This window comes from Drosophila hydei, unplaced genomic scaffold (genome assembly GCF_003285905.1).
Source record: "Drosophila hydei strain 15085-1641.00,03,60 unplaced genomic scaffold, DhydRS2 tig00008134-arrow-pilon, whole genome shotgun sequence".
NCBI lineage: Eukaryota > Metazoa > Arthropoda > Insecta > Diptera > Drosophilidae > Drosophila > Drosophila hydei.
Genome location: NW_022045843.1, coordinates 880851 through 898931, shown reverse-complemented (window position 1 = coordinate 898931; position 18081 = coordinate 880851). Strand labels below are relative to the sequence as shown.

The following is an 18081-nucleotide window of genomic DNA, read 5'->3' as shown; positions in this document are numbered from 1 at the left end:
GCCAGCAGGAGGAGTACAGAAGTAAAGACACTTGGCTTGCATTCCCTTGGTGTTTACATATTTACATATATTTTGCTATTATTCCTAAATTAAAAATCACTAACTTTAAAAGATATAACTATCATAGGAGGCCGGCCATTCCATGGTGTGTACAAAATCTGGAAATTGTTTTATAAATCGAGCGCTTTGCGAGTCCCGCTTGTGGACGTAGCTTCGATAATGTCCCGAGATACCAATCTCAAATACAGGTTCCTTGAATTTGCCACTCGTCTTCTGCAATGAAAACGTTAGCCAACATAGCACACTTAATGTTAGACCTGGCAATACGCACCGTGAATTCCAGATAAAAATTAATGGGCGAGCTGTCGGCGCCCCAGGAGAAGTAAATCTGATACGGCGGCTTGCATTTGGCCGGGCAATCCGGGACTCCTCGCAGAAATGACCAGTCTACCAATCTGACGCCATCCAAGGGATTCACAAATATGGTCATGTGGGCGGGCCCTGTTAGCTTGAAATAATATCGAATCGAATAGTTGCTCTCCAGTATTGTCTTGCTTAGTAGTTCAAGTGTGGTGACTCCGGGCACTGTGACGGGTGCCTTGCGTGGCAGCCAACGGCCGCCGCTCCAGCCTTGACCGAAGCTGGGGACACCGCAATTCATTAGATTGTCGCAGATGTTTTCTATGTGCAAAAGGCCAGTTAAGTCTAGCTTCTCGCGCAGCGGCTGTTCCCTACGACGGTCCTGAAGGGCGATGTAGTAACCGGAATCCTCTTCACTGACGGAGCCATTGTACTTAAAGAACTTCCGATGCACTTGCTGCAAAAACAAAAATCTCTGAAATGCCATGTTCATAGCTATATGTGAAGTTAGTTTACTAAAAAGTTAACGCGCATCACATTCGTTCTAGGGCGATAGGGGAAACCCATCTCCGAAACAGATATCATGCAAAATATAAAGGTTATGCACGTCAAGCCCCCTATTATTATAATAGGATAACGGAACACATTGATGAGTGGCACCTAAAAAAAATAAAGCGTATTGAGATCGCAGCTTGTTCCCATCCATATCCATATCCATATTTCGGCGCTTACCAAGAAAGCCAGTGCCATTATCGTGCCCAAAGCACACAGGAAGGCAATTACCACATCCGGATTCGTCTCGGTACCATTGCGGCCTGTCATTGGAATGGCGATGATAAGAAATGCGTAAAACAAATAGCTGAAGTAAAGGAAAGGTATAAGTTGACAGGTGCATAGCACAAGCGACCAAAAGTAACCTATAGAAAACTGAATAAGCTTAAGCAGTTCATTAGACGAATTAGGGATAATCATGTACCGCGATCATGCAGCTTGGTGATCAAATTGATGCTCAATGCTGCCACATAGAAGAGCACAGAGATCATCAAGATGTAAGCGCTGCGAACACTGAAAATGGTTAAAATAATGCACAACAGAGCAATGAATAGACAATGGGCGTGGTTGGCCATTTGCAAACGATAGCTGTGTGGTATCTTATCCTGCAAGCGGGACAAGGGTTAGCCAGAGAATCGCTTAACTTCACGCTTTTATAACTCACGCTACGATTGATGACGAGGTAGAGCGTTAGTGGCAATACCAGACCGATTACCGATGGAATGATGAAGAGCCCGACTACCAGCCAACTGTTGGTAAAGTAGGTCATCGTGCGATTGCCCGCATCATAGAATATCGCCATTAGCATTGGCAAGCCCACAGCCAGGAAAATCGAAACCAACTCCAATAGAAACAGACTGCCGAACTCAACGGCCACGGCGGCAACTTGATAATCAAGTTTCTTCGACACGTACCATAAAGAAATATACAATAGGACAATGCCACCGCCGCAAACGATTGTGTTCACCACCATGGCTACGTACTCCGGATAGGTGACGAAAAACAGACCCAAGAAATCAAAGTAAACCGACTCCCCGTTTGACTGTGTCTGCTACGGGAAGACAAGGTAAGGGCTTTACCAATATTTTAGCTTTATTACCTGGGTGAACTGCATCTCTTTTGAATTGCTTAGGCTTTTGACCAGGGAGAGCACATTGTCGCCTGTGTTTTGCAGTGACTCTCGGGTTATGAACTCGAAACGATCGTATTTTGTGTGATAAACATAGCCATTGTACTGAATCACCATATCCAGACCTGTTGAATGAAAGATGCTTGTATTGGTGTGTGAGTATGTGTGTGTGTGTGTGCGTGTTCGCTCACCAGGCAGACGACCAAAATCACGAAAGATTTTAAAGTCCGTATTGGACTTTATAACGCCAGTCTGGAATATTTCCTCAGCCATTGTTGTTGCAAACGGATGCTTTGCGGCGGCTTTGTAGTGCTGCAAACACGTAAATTAGTTATGAAGCTGATAAGATATGCCAAAGTGATATTTGGATATAAAAATTATAACGCGGATCTGATAAGCGTGCAACGTAAGCTTCGTACGACATATGCCCAGCTGTTGAAGCATTGTTAACATTCGCTACTCACGCTCATTAGCCACCGATGGTTCGGACCACCTCGAAAGAGTATCTCACGCCCACCAGAACCAACAGAATCCAGATTAATGAATGCCCTAGAAATAAGAGTTAAATATTGCTCGCACAGATCGCGCGCTCCACTCACTTGCAGCTGGGGGACCATCTGTGCTGAGTGATGAACCCGTGCGCTCCTTGCAGTGAGCTCTCTTCAGCACCATTGAAGAGAAAAACAATTGGATGCTCGAACGGATCGCTAGATGTGGCCAGTTGGCGCAGCACCTCCAGCATAGTAACGACCATGGAACCAGCATCCCCCACACCTGTATCAAACGAAAGCTTAGACATTTGGCTCAGAGGCAACCGCGTGGCTCGACAACTTACCCACACTACCTGGCTTGGTATCGTAGTGACTGTTGACGAGCAGATAGGATGTGCTGTTGGATTTCTTTGAGCTCAGCTTGACGACCACATTTTGCACTGCCTGATACATTCGGACTATCTCCAAATGCAGATAAGAGCCAGACACCTGTTGGACATCTACCTCCAAGTCGTAGAGATCGTGACGCATTACTCTATGTACGATGTCCATTTCCCTGAGCAAGAAATCAATCATTGTCTTCTCGTTCACCACATCGCCGATGATTTTCGGTCCCAGACGATCCAGTTCCAGTAAGAGGTGCTGGGCACGCTCCGCGACAAACTGACCTGGCTTGAAAATCTCTTCATCAATATTCACCGAAATGGGCAAAACGTTGTAGAGCGGAAAGACCACAGCAAAGAATAGTGCGGCCCATAGAAAAAGGAAGCTGAATGCATGATACCAGGGCATCTTTTTCCTGGGATTATCTTTCTCAGCTAGGTCAAAGCTGATATTATCCATGATCGTTAACTTTCGTTTAAAATTTAACATCAACGATAATTTCCTCTACCGTATTTAAAAAAAAAAAACAATTCCTACTATCAAGAGCTCTAATATATGTATAGTATAATTTATAATCATTCTGCTTTCCAAGGCTTCCTATCTGACAGAGAGTTTTTTATTCGTTTTCCATGACCCACTGAGTGGAGCTCTTATCAAATCTCAACTGTGGTTTCGTATCTAAATTTGTTTCGCTTTGGCAGTTAATGCTGATATTCGATATATGATATATATATTTATGATCTAGTTCAAATAAACATGCAATTGCTTGATACGTTTCAGGTTCAGACTGACTTCTGCAGCTTTTTTGAGTTCTCATTAAGTTGTGTACTTAATAAGGTAGATTTATTGATGCAACTACTTGGCATCTAGCAGAGGTTGATACCAAACGTAATTAGGTTTTGGTATACGCCTCGAAGCTTTATCAAAGGTCGACTATTATAGAGACTATGCCAATTGAATTTTTATAGACTACCAAATCTTATGACATATTTTGATTTTTTAGTTTGTTATTAGCACAAGACTTATTATTAGTTATATAAAGTTATATAAAGTTAGCTTAGTATATGTAACGCTTATAGAGCGTTGGCCACTCCATCACATGCACAAAGTCTGGAAAGTCGGCTATAAACTGCATTCCCGCCACATCTCTTTCATAGTCGTAGCTCAGGTAATGCCACGCAACGCCCAATTGAAAGATGGGAACATCGACATTTCCAGCGGGAAACTAAAAGGGAAAATGTAAATTGCATTCAAGTCAATATTAAAGGAAATTGCATAGCTCACAGCGAAATCGATGTGGAATCTTAAGGGTGAATTGTCCTTGCCATAGGAGAAGAATATCTGATAGGGTCGCGTGTACTTTTCGGGCTCGTCTAGCGGATTTCTTATAAAGGACCAGTCCTCCACAGTTACGCCTGCTTGTGGCTCTATAAATAAGCCCATGTGTGGTGGTCCGCTCAGCTCGAATTCATAGCGCATCGTGTTGCCTGTTGGCAAAAGGGTTTTGCTCAGCAGCAACAAGGAGGAGTTGCCAGGTATGATCACCTCCTGCTCGCGCGCCAACCAGTTGCCTGTGGCGCGCGCCTTGCACCAGCGATGGTTGAAGCAGGGCACGCCACACATCAGTTCCGTATTACAGTGCTCTTTGATGCTGGTCAGACCCGTCAAGTCAACCGAAGTGTACTCGAGCGGATAGTTGAGACGCCTGTCCTGGAAGTCAAAATAATAGCCCGAATCGTTGAGGCTAACGCTGCCATCATATTCGTAGAAGATGCGTCGCACATGCTGTCAATTTATAAATATGTTTATGTATCTATATAGAATATATACACATCCGACCTACCAGAAAATTCACACGCATCACACTTGTCTTGGGCCGGTAGGGAAAGCCAGCATCCGAAATGGCTATCATGCTGAATATAAAGGTGACTATGCCCAGTCCGACCATGATGAATTTTGACCAGCGAAACATGTTGATAAGTGGCGACTAGTTTAGGGTAAAAGGAGTTTAGAAGTTGCATTCGGATGAGCTACTGAGCTCCACTCACCACAAATCCCATTGCAAAGAATGTGCCGAGTGTGCACAGCAAAGCTACTAAGAGATCGGGATTTATAGAGCTGCCATTGCGACCCATCATGGGTATGAATATGACCAGAAACATGTGGAACAGGTAGCAGAAGTAGAAGAACGGTATCAGCTGGAACACCTGAGTGATGAGCACCCAATAATAGCCTTAAATTGGAAGAGCTCAATAGTTAGCAAATCATCCGATATTATTCAAATACTCGCAGCTCACCTCGATCGTGCAAGCGGCTCAGCAGATTGACGAGCAGCGCAGCGGAATAAAAGAGTATAGATATCATACAGAGGTAGGGTGTACGCAGACTAACTGCGCTCAGTATGATGGCTATTAGGGCCAGCACCACACAGTGGGCGTGCAGGCTCATATGCAAATGGTAGGCGTGGCTGATCTTAAGCTGCAAACAAAAGAGGCCTAGCTTTAGTCATGAGACTCAAGTCTTCAGTTGAGTGATTTGTTTACATTCTTCCTCCAACTATAGTAGAGTGTTGTGGGCAGACTCAGTCCAATAATAGCCGGACAAATGTAGAGCCCTATCATCAGCCAGGTGTGCGTGAAGTAGGTCAATGACCCGTCGCCGGCATCGAATAGAACAGCTATCAGCAAAGGCAGCCCCACACTGAGCAGAACACCCAGCACGTGCAGACCCAGAATGATGGCAAACAAAAGCGAGATCTGGCAGAGGGACAGCTCGGAGACGCGTGCCATGCGCCACAGCGAGATGCAAACGAGCAACAGACTCACAGCCGCAATGCAACAATTCAGAATGATGCCCGTTGTGGCCGAGTAGACGACAAAGAACAGGCCAAGAAAGTCAAAGAAGACCGACTTTCCTTGACTGTGTGCCTGCAATGGAAAATTGTTGGGTATTAATGGCGCTGCTCAAGACCAACTCCCACTCTAGCTCACCTCCGTATCGTACATTTCACTGGCATTGGCAAAGGCGCGCACCAGAGCCAAAGCATTCTCGCCCGAGCTCTGCAACGATGCGCGTGGCACAGCCGCAAAGTTGTCGAACTCCGTATGGTAGACATAGCCATTGCTGATCTGCGCCATATCGAGGCCTGAAAAGCGCACATTGGATAAGTATATAAATGAATGGAAGACACCCCTATCTCACCTGGCACCTGGCCGTAATCACGGAATATGCGAAAGTCTGTATCCGAGGGCAGTATGCCAGCCTGAAAGATCTCCTCGGCCATGGTGGTGGCAAAAGGATGTTTGGCATTGTCTTTATAATACTGCTCCGAGCGGAACGAGGTTCGTCAAATGCCATGAAATGCGGAAATCGATTGTCAACAACCAAAGTTAATTTATAGCGTGCAATCAAAAAGTGGATAGTTAGTTTTATTAGTATACGCCGTGATAAACATCTAACTGCTTGCCGACACGTGCCATAAATAATAAACTAAATCTGAAGATAAGGTTACAACAACAACAAACAGATATTCAACATACCCGCATTAGCCAGGGATGATTGGGTCCACCCTGGAAGAGAAGATCTCGACCGCCGCTGCCAGCTACCTCCAGATTAATAAGCGCTCTGATATCATAGAAATATATATCATTAAGTAACTTTCAATAGCTATAGCTACATTACACTCAGTTCTCTTACTTGCAGTTCTTGGCCCATTTGTGCTGAGTGATGAAGCCGTGCGAGGCCTGCAAAGGATTCTCTTCGGCGCCATTGAACAAGAAGACAATGGGATGCTCGAAGGGATGCTCTGAGATGGCCATTTGCCGCAGCACCTCCAGCATGACAATGACCATGGTGCCATCGTCGCCAGAGCCGGGACTGCCGGGCTTCGAGTCGAAGTGACTGTTGAGCAGCAAATAGGACTCGCTGGCCGAGCGACGCGTGCTCAGTTTGACAACCACATTCTGCACGCCTTGGTACATGTTCACCATATTCCAATGCATATACGCACCGGATGACTGCTGCACATCCACCTCCAGTTCGTAGAGATCCGCTCTCATAGCTGCGCGCACATTTTCCACCTCGTCGAGCAGAAAGCGGACCGTGCGCTCCTCGTTGGCAATGCTGCCCACGACCTTGGGCCCGATGCTATCAAAGCTCAGTAGTAGAAGTTGTGCGCGTTCGGCCACAAATTCGTTAGGCTTCTGCGATTCCTGGGCAATCGTGACGCTCTCTGGCAGCCGATTGAACAGCGGAACAACCACTGCAAAGAAGAGCGCGACCCAGAGCAGCAGAAAGGCGGGTGCATAGTACCAGGGCACCTTGGCTCTCAGACTCTTTGAACTTTTTAAAATGCCAACGAGTGCAATGTCCAATGCAGCAGCGCTCTGATTCATAATAGTCTATATTATTCCTTATCTTATATCCTTGCTCCTTTTTCACTTACTTCTTTGTCCTCTTCCATTTGCGACATTTTCTTAGCGCTTCTAAACTGGCGCGCCACAAAATTCCAACTGAATGAACAAATATTGAATGGCTTGGTTGAGCAGTGCCTGGATTTTATTAGCACTGATTTGCACTTTGAAGTCAATAAAGATAATATCCAACAAAAACAAAAATGCTCAGCCTTTGTAATGCATTAGAGAATGGTCAAGAGGCAGCCTTTATATCTAAATTATATGTGGCACACCATTTGTTTATGATTACGATAAACAAACCTAACTGGCCCATAAGGTATGTACTTATTATATATGTCTTTGATAAATATAATTTTAATTCAAATTGGCGGAATAACCATCAGTAATCAAAAACAATGTGTTTTCGATGACTAAGAGGCTCTGTGCAATACCCAATTGCTTATATCGGTGCACTGCAGCCAAATCAAAACAATATCGAATATATCTAAAGCCTGTAGTACTTGCGGCTTGTTTGCTTATCCACAGTCATAAGTATTTACCGTAACTTGAGTTAATAGCGCACTTAAGCGATAAGATTGTGCGCATATACTCAAAATCAAAAGCTTTTCAATATATATTGAACATGTATTAAGTAATAACAAGTGTTTTCTGTGTGAAATACATTTAGATTGATTTCGTATTCATTCTTTGTAAGATTTCCTTCATTTCGCTGTTTTAAAAATTACGCGCGCAATGAAGCCAGCTTTTATATGTGTAGCGCCGTTGTCAATTAAATAAGTATGTTAAGTTAACAGTGTAGTAGTTCTGCTTACATAGAGCTGCTAACAACGCCAAATGAGTAATTTTTACTAGATGAATGTCAATAACAGTGGACTATCGTTACAACTTGTGTTGATGAGTGTCTGGCTATCGATTACGCATTTACATTAATATCGTTTAGTTGCAGACCGCGTTTGATTTAAATATATGTAGATTTAAATATTGGCAATTAGAAAATATAATACATATATTCATATGCTACTTTCTAATGCATTAAACATGACACGTATCTATTTATAATTCATGAAAAGATTTACTATTCGAAACTAAATTTCCGTTGCAAATTTGAAAAGATTTTATTGTTTTCTCAGGATTAAAAAATAAATCGCTGGTAGAGTACAGGCCAAGTGGCTAGAATAGAGTAGGAAGGGAATGATGAGGCGAACTTCTCACTCTCAGCATCTCCTTTATCTCCAATGTAATGGGCAGAGACGCCCAGTTGAAACAAAGGTACATTAAAATCCCCATCAAGTTTCTAATTAAAAAATTGAGTATTTTAGTCTTTGATGGAAACTAAAAACAATTTCTCTTACCGATATTTCCATGCAAAAGGTCCACGGAGAGCTATCAATGCCATGCGTAAAATATATATGAAACGAGAGCGGATGCGCTGGGGGATTCTTAAGATAATCAAGTGAAAGTGACCAGTTGACAATCTTCACGTCTTCATAAGGCTGGATAAACAAACTCATATGGGAAGGACCTGAAACTTTGAACACAAAGCGCACAGTTGTAGCATTTACTTCGGTTTTTGATACCAATTCCAATTCTGTATTTGATTCAGATAGTTCGATGGGATTAGCTCGAGGCAGCCATTTGCTCTGTAGTCGGTTCTGAACAAAGCGATAGTCATACAGAGGCATGCCACACATCATGTGCTCATCGCAGTTCGGTTTAATGCTAACCAGTCCAGTCAGATTGACCTTTGTGCCCAAAAGCGGCTTTTCGTTACGTCGATCCTGGAAATTAAAGAAGTATCCAGACTCGTCCTTGCTCAGAGTTCCATCGTACTCGTAGAACTTGTTTCGCACTTGCTGAAAAGTTAAAGGAATCCCTTGGATAACATTTTGAAACCGTTTGTTCTAGCAAGAAAACTCACCAGATAAGCCACTCGCTGGCCGCTTGTCTTCGGGCGATACGGGAATCCAAGCTGAGTGCTACTGGCCAAGTATATGGTGACAGCTGTGATTGCCAACAGAGAGAGCACCACAAGGCTGGGTCGTCGGAAACTATTAATGAGCGGAACCTGTAAAAATATCAAGTGAAACTCTGAATGAGAAGACTTAATGGGGAAACTTACCAAAAAACCGAATGATAGAACCGTTCCTAATGCTGCCAATAGAGCAATATACAAGTCCCGATTACTGGCACTACCTGAACGTGCTCCCATAGGTGTCAGGATGACAATGAATGTATAAACGATGTAGCTGCTGTACAGGAAAGGAATTATCTGGCTAACTTTAAGGACGCCCGTCCAGGCATAGCCGCGGTCGTGCAGAGTTGTCAACAAGTTAAAGGCCAAGGACACGGCGTAGAAAATGAGTGGAATCATGAAAATATATGTTGAACGCAGGCCAAACAGTGTGAGACCGATGGTTAATACAGCTAGGATAGTGGCTTGTGCATGTAGGGACAGTTGAAGGTGGAACGCATTTGATATTTTATCCTGCGTATAGAAAATGGACTAGAAAATATTTGATATTAACATAATTCCGATAAGTCAACTTACGTTTCGTTGTAATATATGATAAATTGTCGTGGGCAGACTGAGGCCAATTAGTGAGGGGCACACATAAAGGCCAATAATCAGCATTGGGCTGCTATAGTAGGTCAGCGACAATCCCATAGAGTCAAACACAGATGCCACCACAGCTGGAAGGACAAGTCCGAGAACTACGGAAATAAGCTGAACGGTGAAGACCAATATGAACCAGCAAGTCAAATGGAATATGGAAACGTTGGACACAGCTGTGATGCGCCACATTGAAATGAAAATAAGAATTAAGGCAACTCCAGCAACGCTCAAGTTCAAATATGCTCCCGTTGTCTCTGAGTAATGGATGAAGTAGAATCCAAGGAAGTCGAAGAAGACAGCATGTCCGGTCCTATGAGCCTGTCAAGTGAATATTGATATTGAGAATACAATTGCCATGCCAGATATAATATTCTGCGCTTACTCTTATATCAGCCAATTCTGTTGCATTTGCCAAGCCTCGCACCACACTGAGGACGTTATCGCCTGTGTTCTGCAAGGATTCCCGAGGAATCGCATCGATCGTATCGTACTTTGTATGATATAAATATCCATTAATACACTGCCCCAAGTCCAATCCTATATACAACAATAAATATATCCAACGCTCATATAATCAGCATTCATCAACAACATACCAGGAATATTGCCATATAGGTTAAACTGTCGGAAGTCTGTGTCTGACGGGACAATGCCTAATTGGAAAACTTCCTCAGCCATGGTCGTTGCAAAAGGATATTTCACATAGTTTTTGTAATACTATGGGAAGTTTTAATGAGTTCGGGTTAGTTTAGTCTGTAAATAACTTACATTCACAATCCATGCGTGGTTGGGACCACTCTGAAAGAGAATCTCCCGTCCTCCGCTCCCACCAGCATCAAGGTTGACGACAGCTCTAAGATTGATACATTAGAAACTCTTCTGAAAACAGAGCAAAACAAGCTTACTTGCAGTACGGCGCCCATTTGTGTTGAGTGATAAAGCCATGCGATGCTTGCATAGAACCTTCTTCGGCTCCATTAAACAAGAAGACAATCGGATGTTCAAAGGTCTGCTTCGTTGTAGCGAGCACACGCAAGACTTCCAACATCGTGACAACCATAAAGCCCGCATCACCTGCTGACGGAGTAAATGGCTTCGAGTCGAAGTGGCTGTTGACAAGGAGATACGTCTCACTGGTACTTCCTTTCGGCGATAATTTGACAGCAATATTTTGAACGCCTTGGTACATGTTCAATACAGTTTTATATGGAAATGCTCCCGATACCTGTGACACATCGATTTCCATATCGAAATAGTCCTCCAGGAGATCTGCTTTGATTTGTTCCAGATCTTTTACAATAAAGCTGACTGCTTCAACCTCGTTTTCCCAACTGCCTGCCAACTTGGTGCCAATATTGGACAGTGTGTACAGATTTTTGTAGGCACGTTCTGCTATGAATACATTCCTACTTGCGTCCTCCATTGTTAAAGCTGTGGGCAGCTTATAGAAGCGAGGTATTACCACAGCGAAAAAGAGCAGTCCCCAGAACAGCAGGAAGCCACTTGCAAAATACCATGGTAGCTTTGACTTGTTTGACTCGATTTTGCTTCTGACTGCTTTGCTAGGATCTTCGACAGAATCCGCCAATATCTTTATAAGGCGTAGACTTGATATAATAGAAATTCAAATGATTTTTACTAGAGATTTCTTACTAGTTTCTCCTTGTCAGCCATGGAGTTCCTTGATTATCTGCTAATGTGAAGTCAAAGTTTTGTACTAAAGAGTTTGTAGAAATCGCAGATGGCTTTTATAGTTCAGCAAAATCTTATCATGAACACGAAATTGTAAACTTATTGTTTTAAAACCAATAAAGTAGAATATAGTAATCAAACTTTGTGGACTTTGAAGTACTCTGCATTCAGAGCTGAAGAGTTTTTTTTTTTAATATAAAATCAAATTATGTAGACTATAAAATCTAAGAGCCAGAATCGGTTTCTTAACAAAGTTGTTCTGAAGTCGATTGATTTTCAATTGCTTGGGAACATATACTATAGCCAAGACTATGTATAATTCCTTTCTTGACTGGTTGACTTTGGTAGGGTAGAAGAAGAAATCGTTTATTGAATCATAAAACATATATTGATGCAAGAGCTAATGAGGGTAAATCACAACCTTTGACAATTTGAAATTAGTCGTACAGCAATTTGTGAACTAAGAAAATCGAACTTCTTTATCCCTTGGGCAATTGTAGTCTATACAAATTATTATTTAGGAAAGGATTTACTAGATATACAGCTTGGCAACATATTTTTAAATATAGTCTTTTGAAATGATTTTTTGTCAGCGTAAATTAATGATATCTCGATATCAATTGGAAGCGTCTATTGTATAATATAAATCAATTATTATATGTCGAAGATAAGATGTGAACGATAAGAATCAATTCCCAAAAATCGATCAGGCCATGCATGTTATGTATAAGATAATGTATAGACTATATGGACGATAATATCATGATCATATATCATATCATATGTATGTATGATCATATGTACACATATGTAGATATCTTAATATGTCCCGAACTGTATATATTTTACACATATATCGCCATATGATTCATGATAAAAAATACAAAAACAAATTATTATAATTTACCAATGTTATGGCAATCATCTCTATTTGACATTAAGCAAATTGTTCACAAAAGAAACTGCGTAAATCATTTGAATTTCTGTAATTATTTACTGCAAGACATTTATTTGTAGATAGATGTTTACAAAATATTTTTAAAAAATATATCGTTGGTATAGCACAGGCCACGTGGCTAGAATTCCAAAGGATGGGAATGTGGATGCGAACTCCAAGCTTTCAGCGTCACCCTCTAGTTCAATATAATGGCCCGAAACTCCCATCTGGAACATGGGCACATTGAAATTTCCATCCGCCTTCTGTAAGTGTAAGAAAAAATAGCATTAAAGAAAACCGAAATAAAAAATGGCGAACTTACCGAAAACTCCAAAAAGAAGTTAAGAGGAGAGCTGTCAATGCCGTATGTGAAATATATATGATATGATAGTGGATATGCTGGTGGATCGTCCAGATATCTACGTAGGAACGACCAGTTGCTTAACTCAACGTCTTCGTAGGCTTGGATAAACAAACTCATATGGGAAGGTCCTGTCAAGTTGAACTCAAAACGAACAGTCGTAGCACTCAGAGTGGTTTTGCTTATCAACTCCAATTTTGTTGCTGCTGGTGGCTCGATTGACTTTGAACGGGGCAGCCACTTGCTCTGAAGTCGATTCTGAACATAGCGATAGTCATACAAAGGCATGCCACACATCATATACTTGTCGCACTTCGACTTAATGCTGACCAGCCCCGTCAGATTGACTTTCGCATCTAAGAACGTTGTCTCTTCGCGTCGATCTTGGAAATTAAACAAGTATCCAGACTCGTCCTTGCTGAGAGTTCCATCATACTCATAGAACATATTGCGTACTTGCTGAATATAATAAGTAAACGTTTGTGAAGATATTCTGGACCAAATATCTGTAGTCTATATATTGTCCTTACCAAATAGGCAACACGCTGTCCGCTGGTCTTTGGTCGGAATGGGAATCCAATTTGTGTGCTACTGGCTAGGTACATGGAGAGGGCTGTGATTGCCAACAGAGAGAGCACCACAAGGCTGGGACGTCGGAAGGTATTGATAAGAGGCACCTGTAATTAAGTTCAGTTTAAGGACTCTACATATGAAAAGGCGGTTGGATAATTTACCAGGAAACCAAACGAAAGAACCGTGCCTGCCGCTGCCAAGCCAGCAATGTACAAGTCCCTATTGGAAGCGCTACCTGAACGAGCAGATATCGGAGTAACAAATACAATCAAAACATAAATGATATAGCTGCTGTGAAGGAAAGGAATTATCTGGCTGGCTTTAAGTAGACCCGTCCAGGCATAGCCTCGATCGTGCAGAGTAGTCAATAAGTTAAAGGCCAAGGATAGCACGTAGAAAATCAGTGGAATTAAAAGAATATATGTTGAACGCAGTCCAAATATTGTAAGGCAAATAACTAGAAGAGCAAGGATGATGCTTTGACCATGTAACGCCAGTTGGAGATGGTAAGCAGTTGGGATCTTCTTCTATAAGAAAATAACATTATTAACAGAACAGAATGCTGAATTAATAACTTACGTTGCCTTGTAAAGTATAGTAGATTGTGATTGGTAAACTAAGGCCAATTAGTGAGGGGCAAACATAGAGCCCTATTAACAAAGTCGGGGAACTATAGTGAGTTAACGATAGTCCAAAACTATCGAGCACATATGCAACAATTAGAGGAAGGACAAGTCCCAGAACAAAGGCAATAATTTGGATGATAAGGACTAATGTGAACCAGCAAGCAACGTGGTAAAAGGAAACATGGGAAACAGCTGTCATGCGCCACATTGAAATGAAAATTAGAATAAAGGCAACAGCTGAAACGCCAAAGTTTAAACATATTCCAGTGGTCTCTGAGTAATAGATGAAGCGGAGACCCAGGAAATCGAAAAATACAGAGGTCTCGTCCATGTGCGCCTAGTAAATGAAATGAAAATCAGATGTATATTATCAACCCGCAAACTTATTGGAAGAATACCTTTGTATCGTGCAATTCTGTCGCGTTAGCCAGACCTCGAACTATGCTAAGCACATTGTCCCCCGTATTCTGCAAGGATTCGCGAGGAATTATATTGATCATGTCATACTTGGTATGGTAAATGTATCCATTATTAAGTTGAACCATGTCCAAGCCTATGATTAATGATTTTATTTATCACAACATATTTATAGGGATATAGAGATAATACTCACCAGGAACCTTGCCGTATTTCTTAAATTGAGTAAAGTCTGAATCCGATGGTATGATGCCTGATTGGAAGATTTCCTCAGCAAAAGTCGTAGCAAATGGATATTTAATGTATTTTTTGTAGTACTGTTAAGAGGTAAGAAGAGGTTACAGCAACTTCGATGTGAATTTGTTTTCAGAAACTTACTTTTAAAAGCCATGAATGATTGGGTCCACTTTGAAATAGAATTTCTCTACCTCCACTACCACCAGCATCAAGGTTAACAACAGCTCTAAGATTTAAATTTTAAAATTGGCATTCGGTTGCAAAAATGTTTAAGTGACAACGCTTACTTGCACAATGGAGCCCATTTGTGTTGAGTAATAAATCCGTGAGATGCTTGCATCATGCCCTCTTCAGCTCCGTTAAACAAGAAGACAATCGGATGCTGAAAGGTTTGTTTTGTCGTTGCAATCACACGCAGAACTTCTAACATCGTGACAATCATAAATCCTGCATCACCTGCAGACGGAGTGAATGGCTTGGAGTCAAAGTGACTGTTGACGAGAAGGTACGTCTCAGTAGTATAATTCTTAGGAATTAGTTTGACAGCAATGTTTTGAACGCCTTGATACACGTTAAGCACAGTTTTATATGGGTAAGACCCTGACGCCTGTGATAAATCTATTTCCATATCAAAAAAGTCCTTGAGGGAAGCTTCTTTGATTTGTGCAAGCTCGTTGAGAATAAATTGTACTGCTTCGATCTCATTTTCTTTGCTGCCCGTCAATTTGTAACCAATATTCGATAGGGTATACAGATTTTTGTACGCTCGTTCGGCAATGAAGACATTTTCATTTGCGTCTTCCAGTGTTAGAGCCGTGGGTAACCGCTTATAAAATGGAATCACTACGCCAAAGAAAAGGAGTCCCCAGAACAGTATAAATCCAGTTGCTAAGTACCAAGGTATTTTGGATGTGGACTTCCTGCCGATCAACACTTGGCCGCCAGCCTTTTTGGATTCGGTAAGCAGCTTTAGTTTGGGGAAGACGTTTTAAATAGAATTTTAAGGGACGAAACTGCTTGGAATCGTTACCAGTTTCTCCTTGTCCTCCATTTTGTTTCCTCTGCTGAAGTGAATCGTTAGGCCTTGGGTTGAGAACTGAATTAGTCAAGAAATAGCTGTGGGTATTTATAAGAGTGAAATAGTATTATCTGAAATATATTGTAAAAAATCCATTTAAATAATAATTTTTATGAGGTCAATTCAATCATTATCGAAGAAGCATGCTCTTTACTGGTACTACTTTGCTTAAAAATAGGTTAATAAAATCATTAAATGGTCGCGCTTAATTTGTTAATAAATCAATAAACTCTGGAATGGAAACAGACTGCTTTCATTTATTTTCCATATAAATATTTTTTTGATAATGCTTTAATTAGATTAATAAACTCAATTGAATTGATTGGTTAAAGCTACAATATATAGCGTTGGTATAACACGGGCCAGGTGTCCAGCGCTGTAAAGGATGGGAATGTAGATGCAAACTTCTCATTTATTTTATCGCTCGTATCTCCAATGTAATGACCCGACACTCCGATCTGAACCAATGGGACATTGAAATTGCCATTCGGTTTCTATGGATTTTGATATAAAGTATTTAAAAGACTTTCAAAATATGTAGATATTCGTATTTAATCTTACCGAACATTCCAAATATAAGCTGTATGGCGTGCTATCGATGCCGTAGGCAAGGAATATGAAGTGTGGACCAGAATTCGTTTCTGCATCCTCAAGATGACTGCGCAGGAATGACCAATCACTTATGGTGACATCTTCATAGGTCTGAATGAACAGTCTCATTTTGGAAGGTCCCGTCAAGCTGAACTCGAAGCGGACCGTGGTTGAGTTCAGCACAACTTTACTGAGAACTTCCAATTTCGTTGGGGCTGGCGGCTCGATGGGCTCAGATCGCGCCAACCATTTGTTGTACATTTGATTCCGAACGAAACGTAAGTCATACAAAGGCATTCCGCAATACATGTGGGTGTCGCAATTGGTTTTGAGGCTGACCAAGCCCGTCAGATTGACGTTTGTGTTTAAGAGTGGCTTTTCTACAAGTCGATCTTCAAAATTGAACAGGTATCCAGACTCGTCTTTACTCAGAGTTCCATCGTATTCATAGAACTTGTTTCGAACTTGCTGAAATGTCAGTCGTGATTATAGCTTTTAAAACACAGTTAACTCTGTGGAAACTTACAAGATATTCAAGACGCTGTACGTTGGTCCTTGGTCGATACGGGAATCCAATTTGCATGCTACTGGCCAAGTACATGGAAAAGGCTGTGATTACCACTAGACAGATCACCACACAACTGGGTCGACGGAAAGTGTTGATAAGCGGGATCTGTAGATGAGATCGATTACAAGACTGAGAATAAAATGATATTAATGAGAAAAGTTACCAAGAAACTAAACGAAAGAATTGTTCCTGCTGCTGCCAGCACAGCAATATACGAGTCCCGATTGGAACCACTGCCCGCACGACCACCCATTGGTGTCAATACCACAACGAATATATAAAAGAGGTAGCTGCTATATAGGAAAGGAATTGCTTGGCCCAACTTATGAAGGCCAATCCAGGCATAGCCACGATCATGTAAAGTAGTCAATAAGTTAATCGCCAAGGATAACACATAGAAAATTAGTGGAATTATAAAAATATATGTTGAACGCAATCCAAAAACTGTAAGGCAGAAGATTAGAAGTGCCAGAATGAATGCCTGACCATGTAATGCCAGTTGCATATGATAGCTGGTGGAGATAATTTTCTGTAAATGTGAAATGTATTAGAAAAGTACAGGATACGTAAAAATTGACTCACATTGCCTTGTAGACTGTAGTAGATTATGATGGGCAAACTAAGGCCAATTAGTGAGGGGCAAACATAGAGGCCGATGACTAATATCGGCGAACTATAGTATGGTAACGATAGTCCCAAGTTATCCATTACATTTGAAACAATAAAGGGAAAGGCGAGTCCGAGTACAAAGGAAATAACCTGTACGATAAGGACCAATGTGAACCAGCAAGCAACGTGGCAAAAGGAGACATGGGAAACAGCTGCCATGCGCCACATTGAAATGAAAATAAAAATAAAGGCAGCAGCAGCCACGCCATAGTTTAACCATATTCCTGTGGTCTGTGAGTAATGGATGAAGTAGAGACCTAGGAAATCGAAGAAGACAGCGTGTCCATTCGTGTGTGCCTATGAGATGAATATAACTTGAGATCATAAAACGTTGTTGCACAGGTCAAATTTACTTCTGTATTATGTAGCTCGGTTGCATTGGCCAAA

General features: G+C 41.6%; 4 protein-coding genes across 6 annotated transcripts; all 4 read right to left on the bottom strand.

Annotated features, from left to right (window-relative positions):
- Window positions 1-19: 19 nt before the first annotated feature.
- On the bottom strand, window positions 20-3486 carry LOC111597903 (endoplasmic reticulum metallopeptidase 1-like). 3 transcript variants are annotated; one of them, XM_023312839.2, is made up of 11 exons: window positions 2877-3486; window positions 2641-2815; window positions 2506-2590; window positions 2233-2353; window positions 2012-2166; window positions 1577-1963; window positions 1337-1517; window positions 1093-1277; window positions 877-1020; window positions 332-817; window positions 20-273 (listed from the first exon to the last, which is right to left on the bottom strand). In XM_023312839.2, exons 1-11 carry the CDS (start codon window positions 3403-3405, stop codon window positions 106-108), a joined length of 2616 nt encoding a protein of 871 aa, XP_023168607.2. In that variant the 5' UTR covers window positions 3406-3486; the 3' UTR covers window positions 20-105. The 3 variants fall into 3 exon arrangements, with proteins under 3 accessions (XP_023168607.2, XP_023168608.2, XP_023168609.2); XM_023312840.2 differs by having other exon boundaries at window positions 1577-1960; XM_023312841.2 differs by lacking the exons at window positions 20-273; window positions 1337-1517; window positions 1577-1963 and having other exon boundaries at window positions 736-817; window positions 1093-1219.
- Window positions 3487-3915: 429 nt separating this feature from the next.
- On the bottom strand, window positions 3916-7410 carry LOC111597898 (endoplasmic reticulum metallopeptidase 1-like). The gene is made up of 11 exons (XM_023312832.2): window positions 7361-7410; window positions 6613-7301; window positions 6456-6540; window positions 6118-6238; window positions 5907-6061; window positions 5460-5843; window positions 5214-5394; window positions 4965-5149; window positions 4760-4903; window positions 4201-4701; window positions 3916-4141 (listed from the first exon to the last, which is right to left on the bottom strand). The coding sequence occupies exons 1-11, from the start codon at window positions 7385-7387 to the stop codon at window positions 3974-3976; spliced, it is 2640 nt and encodes an 879-aa protein (XP_023168600.2). The 5' UTR covers window positions 7388-7410; the 3' UTR covers window positions 3916-3973.
- Window positions 7411-8463: 1053 nt separating this feature from the next.
- On the bottom strand, window positions 8464-11619 carry LOC111597894 (endoplasmic reticulum metallopeptidase 1-like). Its single transcript, XM_023312829.2, has 10 exons — window positions 11599-11619; window positions 10851-11536; window positions 10714-10798; window positions 10542-10662; window positions 10328-10482; window positions 9880-10263; window positions 9451-9816; window positions 9250-9396; window positions 8684-9184; window positions 8464-8625 (listed from the first exon to the last, which is right to left on the bottom strand). The coding sequence occupies exons 1-10, from the start codon at window positions 11617-11619 to the stop codon at window positions 8464-8466; spliced, it is 2628 nt and encodes an 875-aa protein (XP_023168597.2).
- Window positions 11620-12629: 1010 nt separating this feature from the next.
- On the bottom strand, window positions 12630-15839 carry LOC111597897 (endoplasmic reticulum metallopeptidase 1-like). The gene is made up of 11 exons (XM_030225513.1): window positions 15819-15839; window positions 15076-15755; window positions 14930-15014; window positions 14748-14868; window positions 14533-14687; window positions 14393-14471; window positions 14088-14158; window positions 13670-14035; window positions 13466-13612; window positions 12897-13394; window positions 12630-12837 (listed from the first exon to the last, which is right to left on the bottom strand). The coding sequence occupies exons 1-11, from the start codon at window positions 15837-15839 to the stop codon at window positions 12676-12678; spliced, it is 2385 nt and encodes a 794-aa protein (XP_030081373.1). The 3' UTR covers window positions 12630-12675.
- Window positions 15840-18081: the final 2242 nt, after the last annotated feature.

Excerpts from the sequence above, each read along its gene's own strand:
- LOC111597903 (XM_023312839.2), bottom strand. The coding sequence starts at position 3,405 with ATGTTAAATTTTAAACGAAAGTTAACGATCATGGATAATATCAGCTTT. Across the intron at positions 2,816-2,876 it reads TACCAAGCCAGGTAGTGTGG|GTGTGGGGGATGCTGGTTCC; the intron begins GTAAGTTGTCGA and ends CGTTTGATACAG. Across the intron at positions 2,591-2,640 it reads AGATGGTCCCCCAGCTGCAA|GGCATTCATTAATCTGGATT; the intron begins GTGAGTGGAGCG and ends TCTTATTTCTAG.
- LOC111597898 (XM_023312832.2), bottom strand. The coding sequence starts at position 7,387 with ATGTCGCAAATGGAAGAGGACAAAGAA. Across the intron at positions 5,844-5,906 it reads GTGAAATGTACGATACGGAG|GCACACAGTCAAGGAAAGTC; the intron begins GTGAGCTAGAGT and ends TTTCCATTGCAG. Across the intron at positions 4,904-4,964 it reads TCTTTGCAATGGGATTTGTG|TCGCCACTTATCAACATGTT; the intron begins GTGAGTGGAGCT and ends ACCCTAAACTAG.
- LOC111597897 (XM_030225513.1), bottom strand. The coding sequence starts at position 15,839 with ATGGAGGACAAGGAGAAACTG. Across the intron at positions 14,688-14,747 it reads GAAATACGGCAAGGTTCCTG|GCTTGGACATGGTTCAACTT; the intron begins GTGAGTATTATC and ends CATTAATCATAG. Across the intron at positions 14,472-14,532 it reads CAGAATTGCACGATACAAAG|GCGCACATGGACGAGACCTC; the intron begins GTATTCTTCCAA and ends TTCATTTACTAG.
- LOC111597894 (XM_023312829.2), bottom strand. The coding sequence starts at position 11,619 with ATGGCTGACAAGGAGAAACTA. Across the intron at positions 10,483-10,541 it reads CCTATATGGCAATATTCCTG|GATTGGACTTGGGGCAGTGT; the intron begins GTATGTTGTTGA and ends TGTTGTATATAG. Across the intron at positions 10,264-10,327 it reads CAGAATTGGCTGATATAAGA|GCTCATAGGACCGGACATGC; the intron begins GTAAGCGCAGAA and ends TTCACTTGACAG.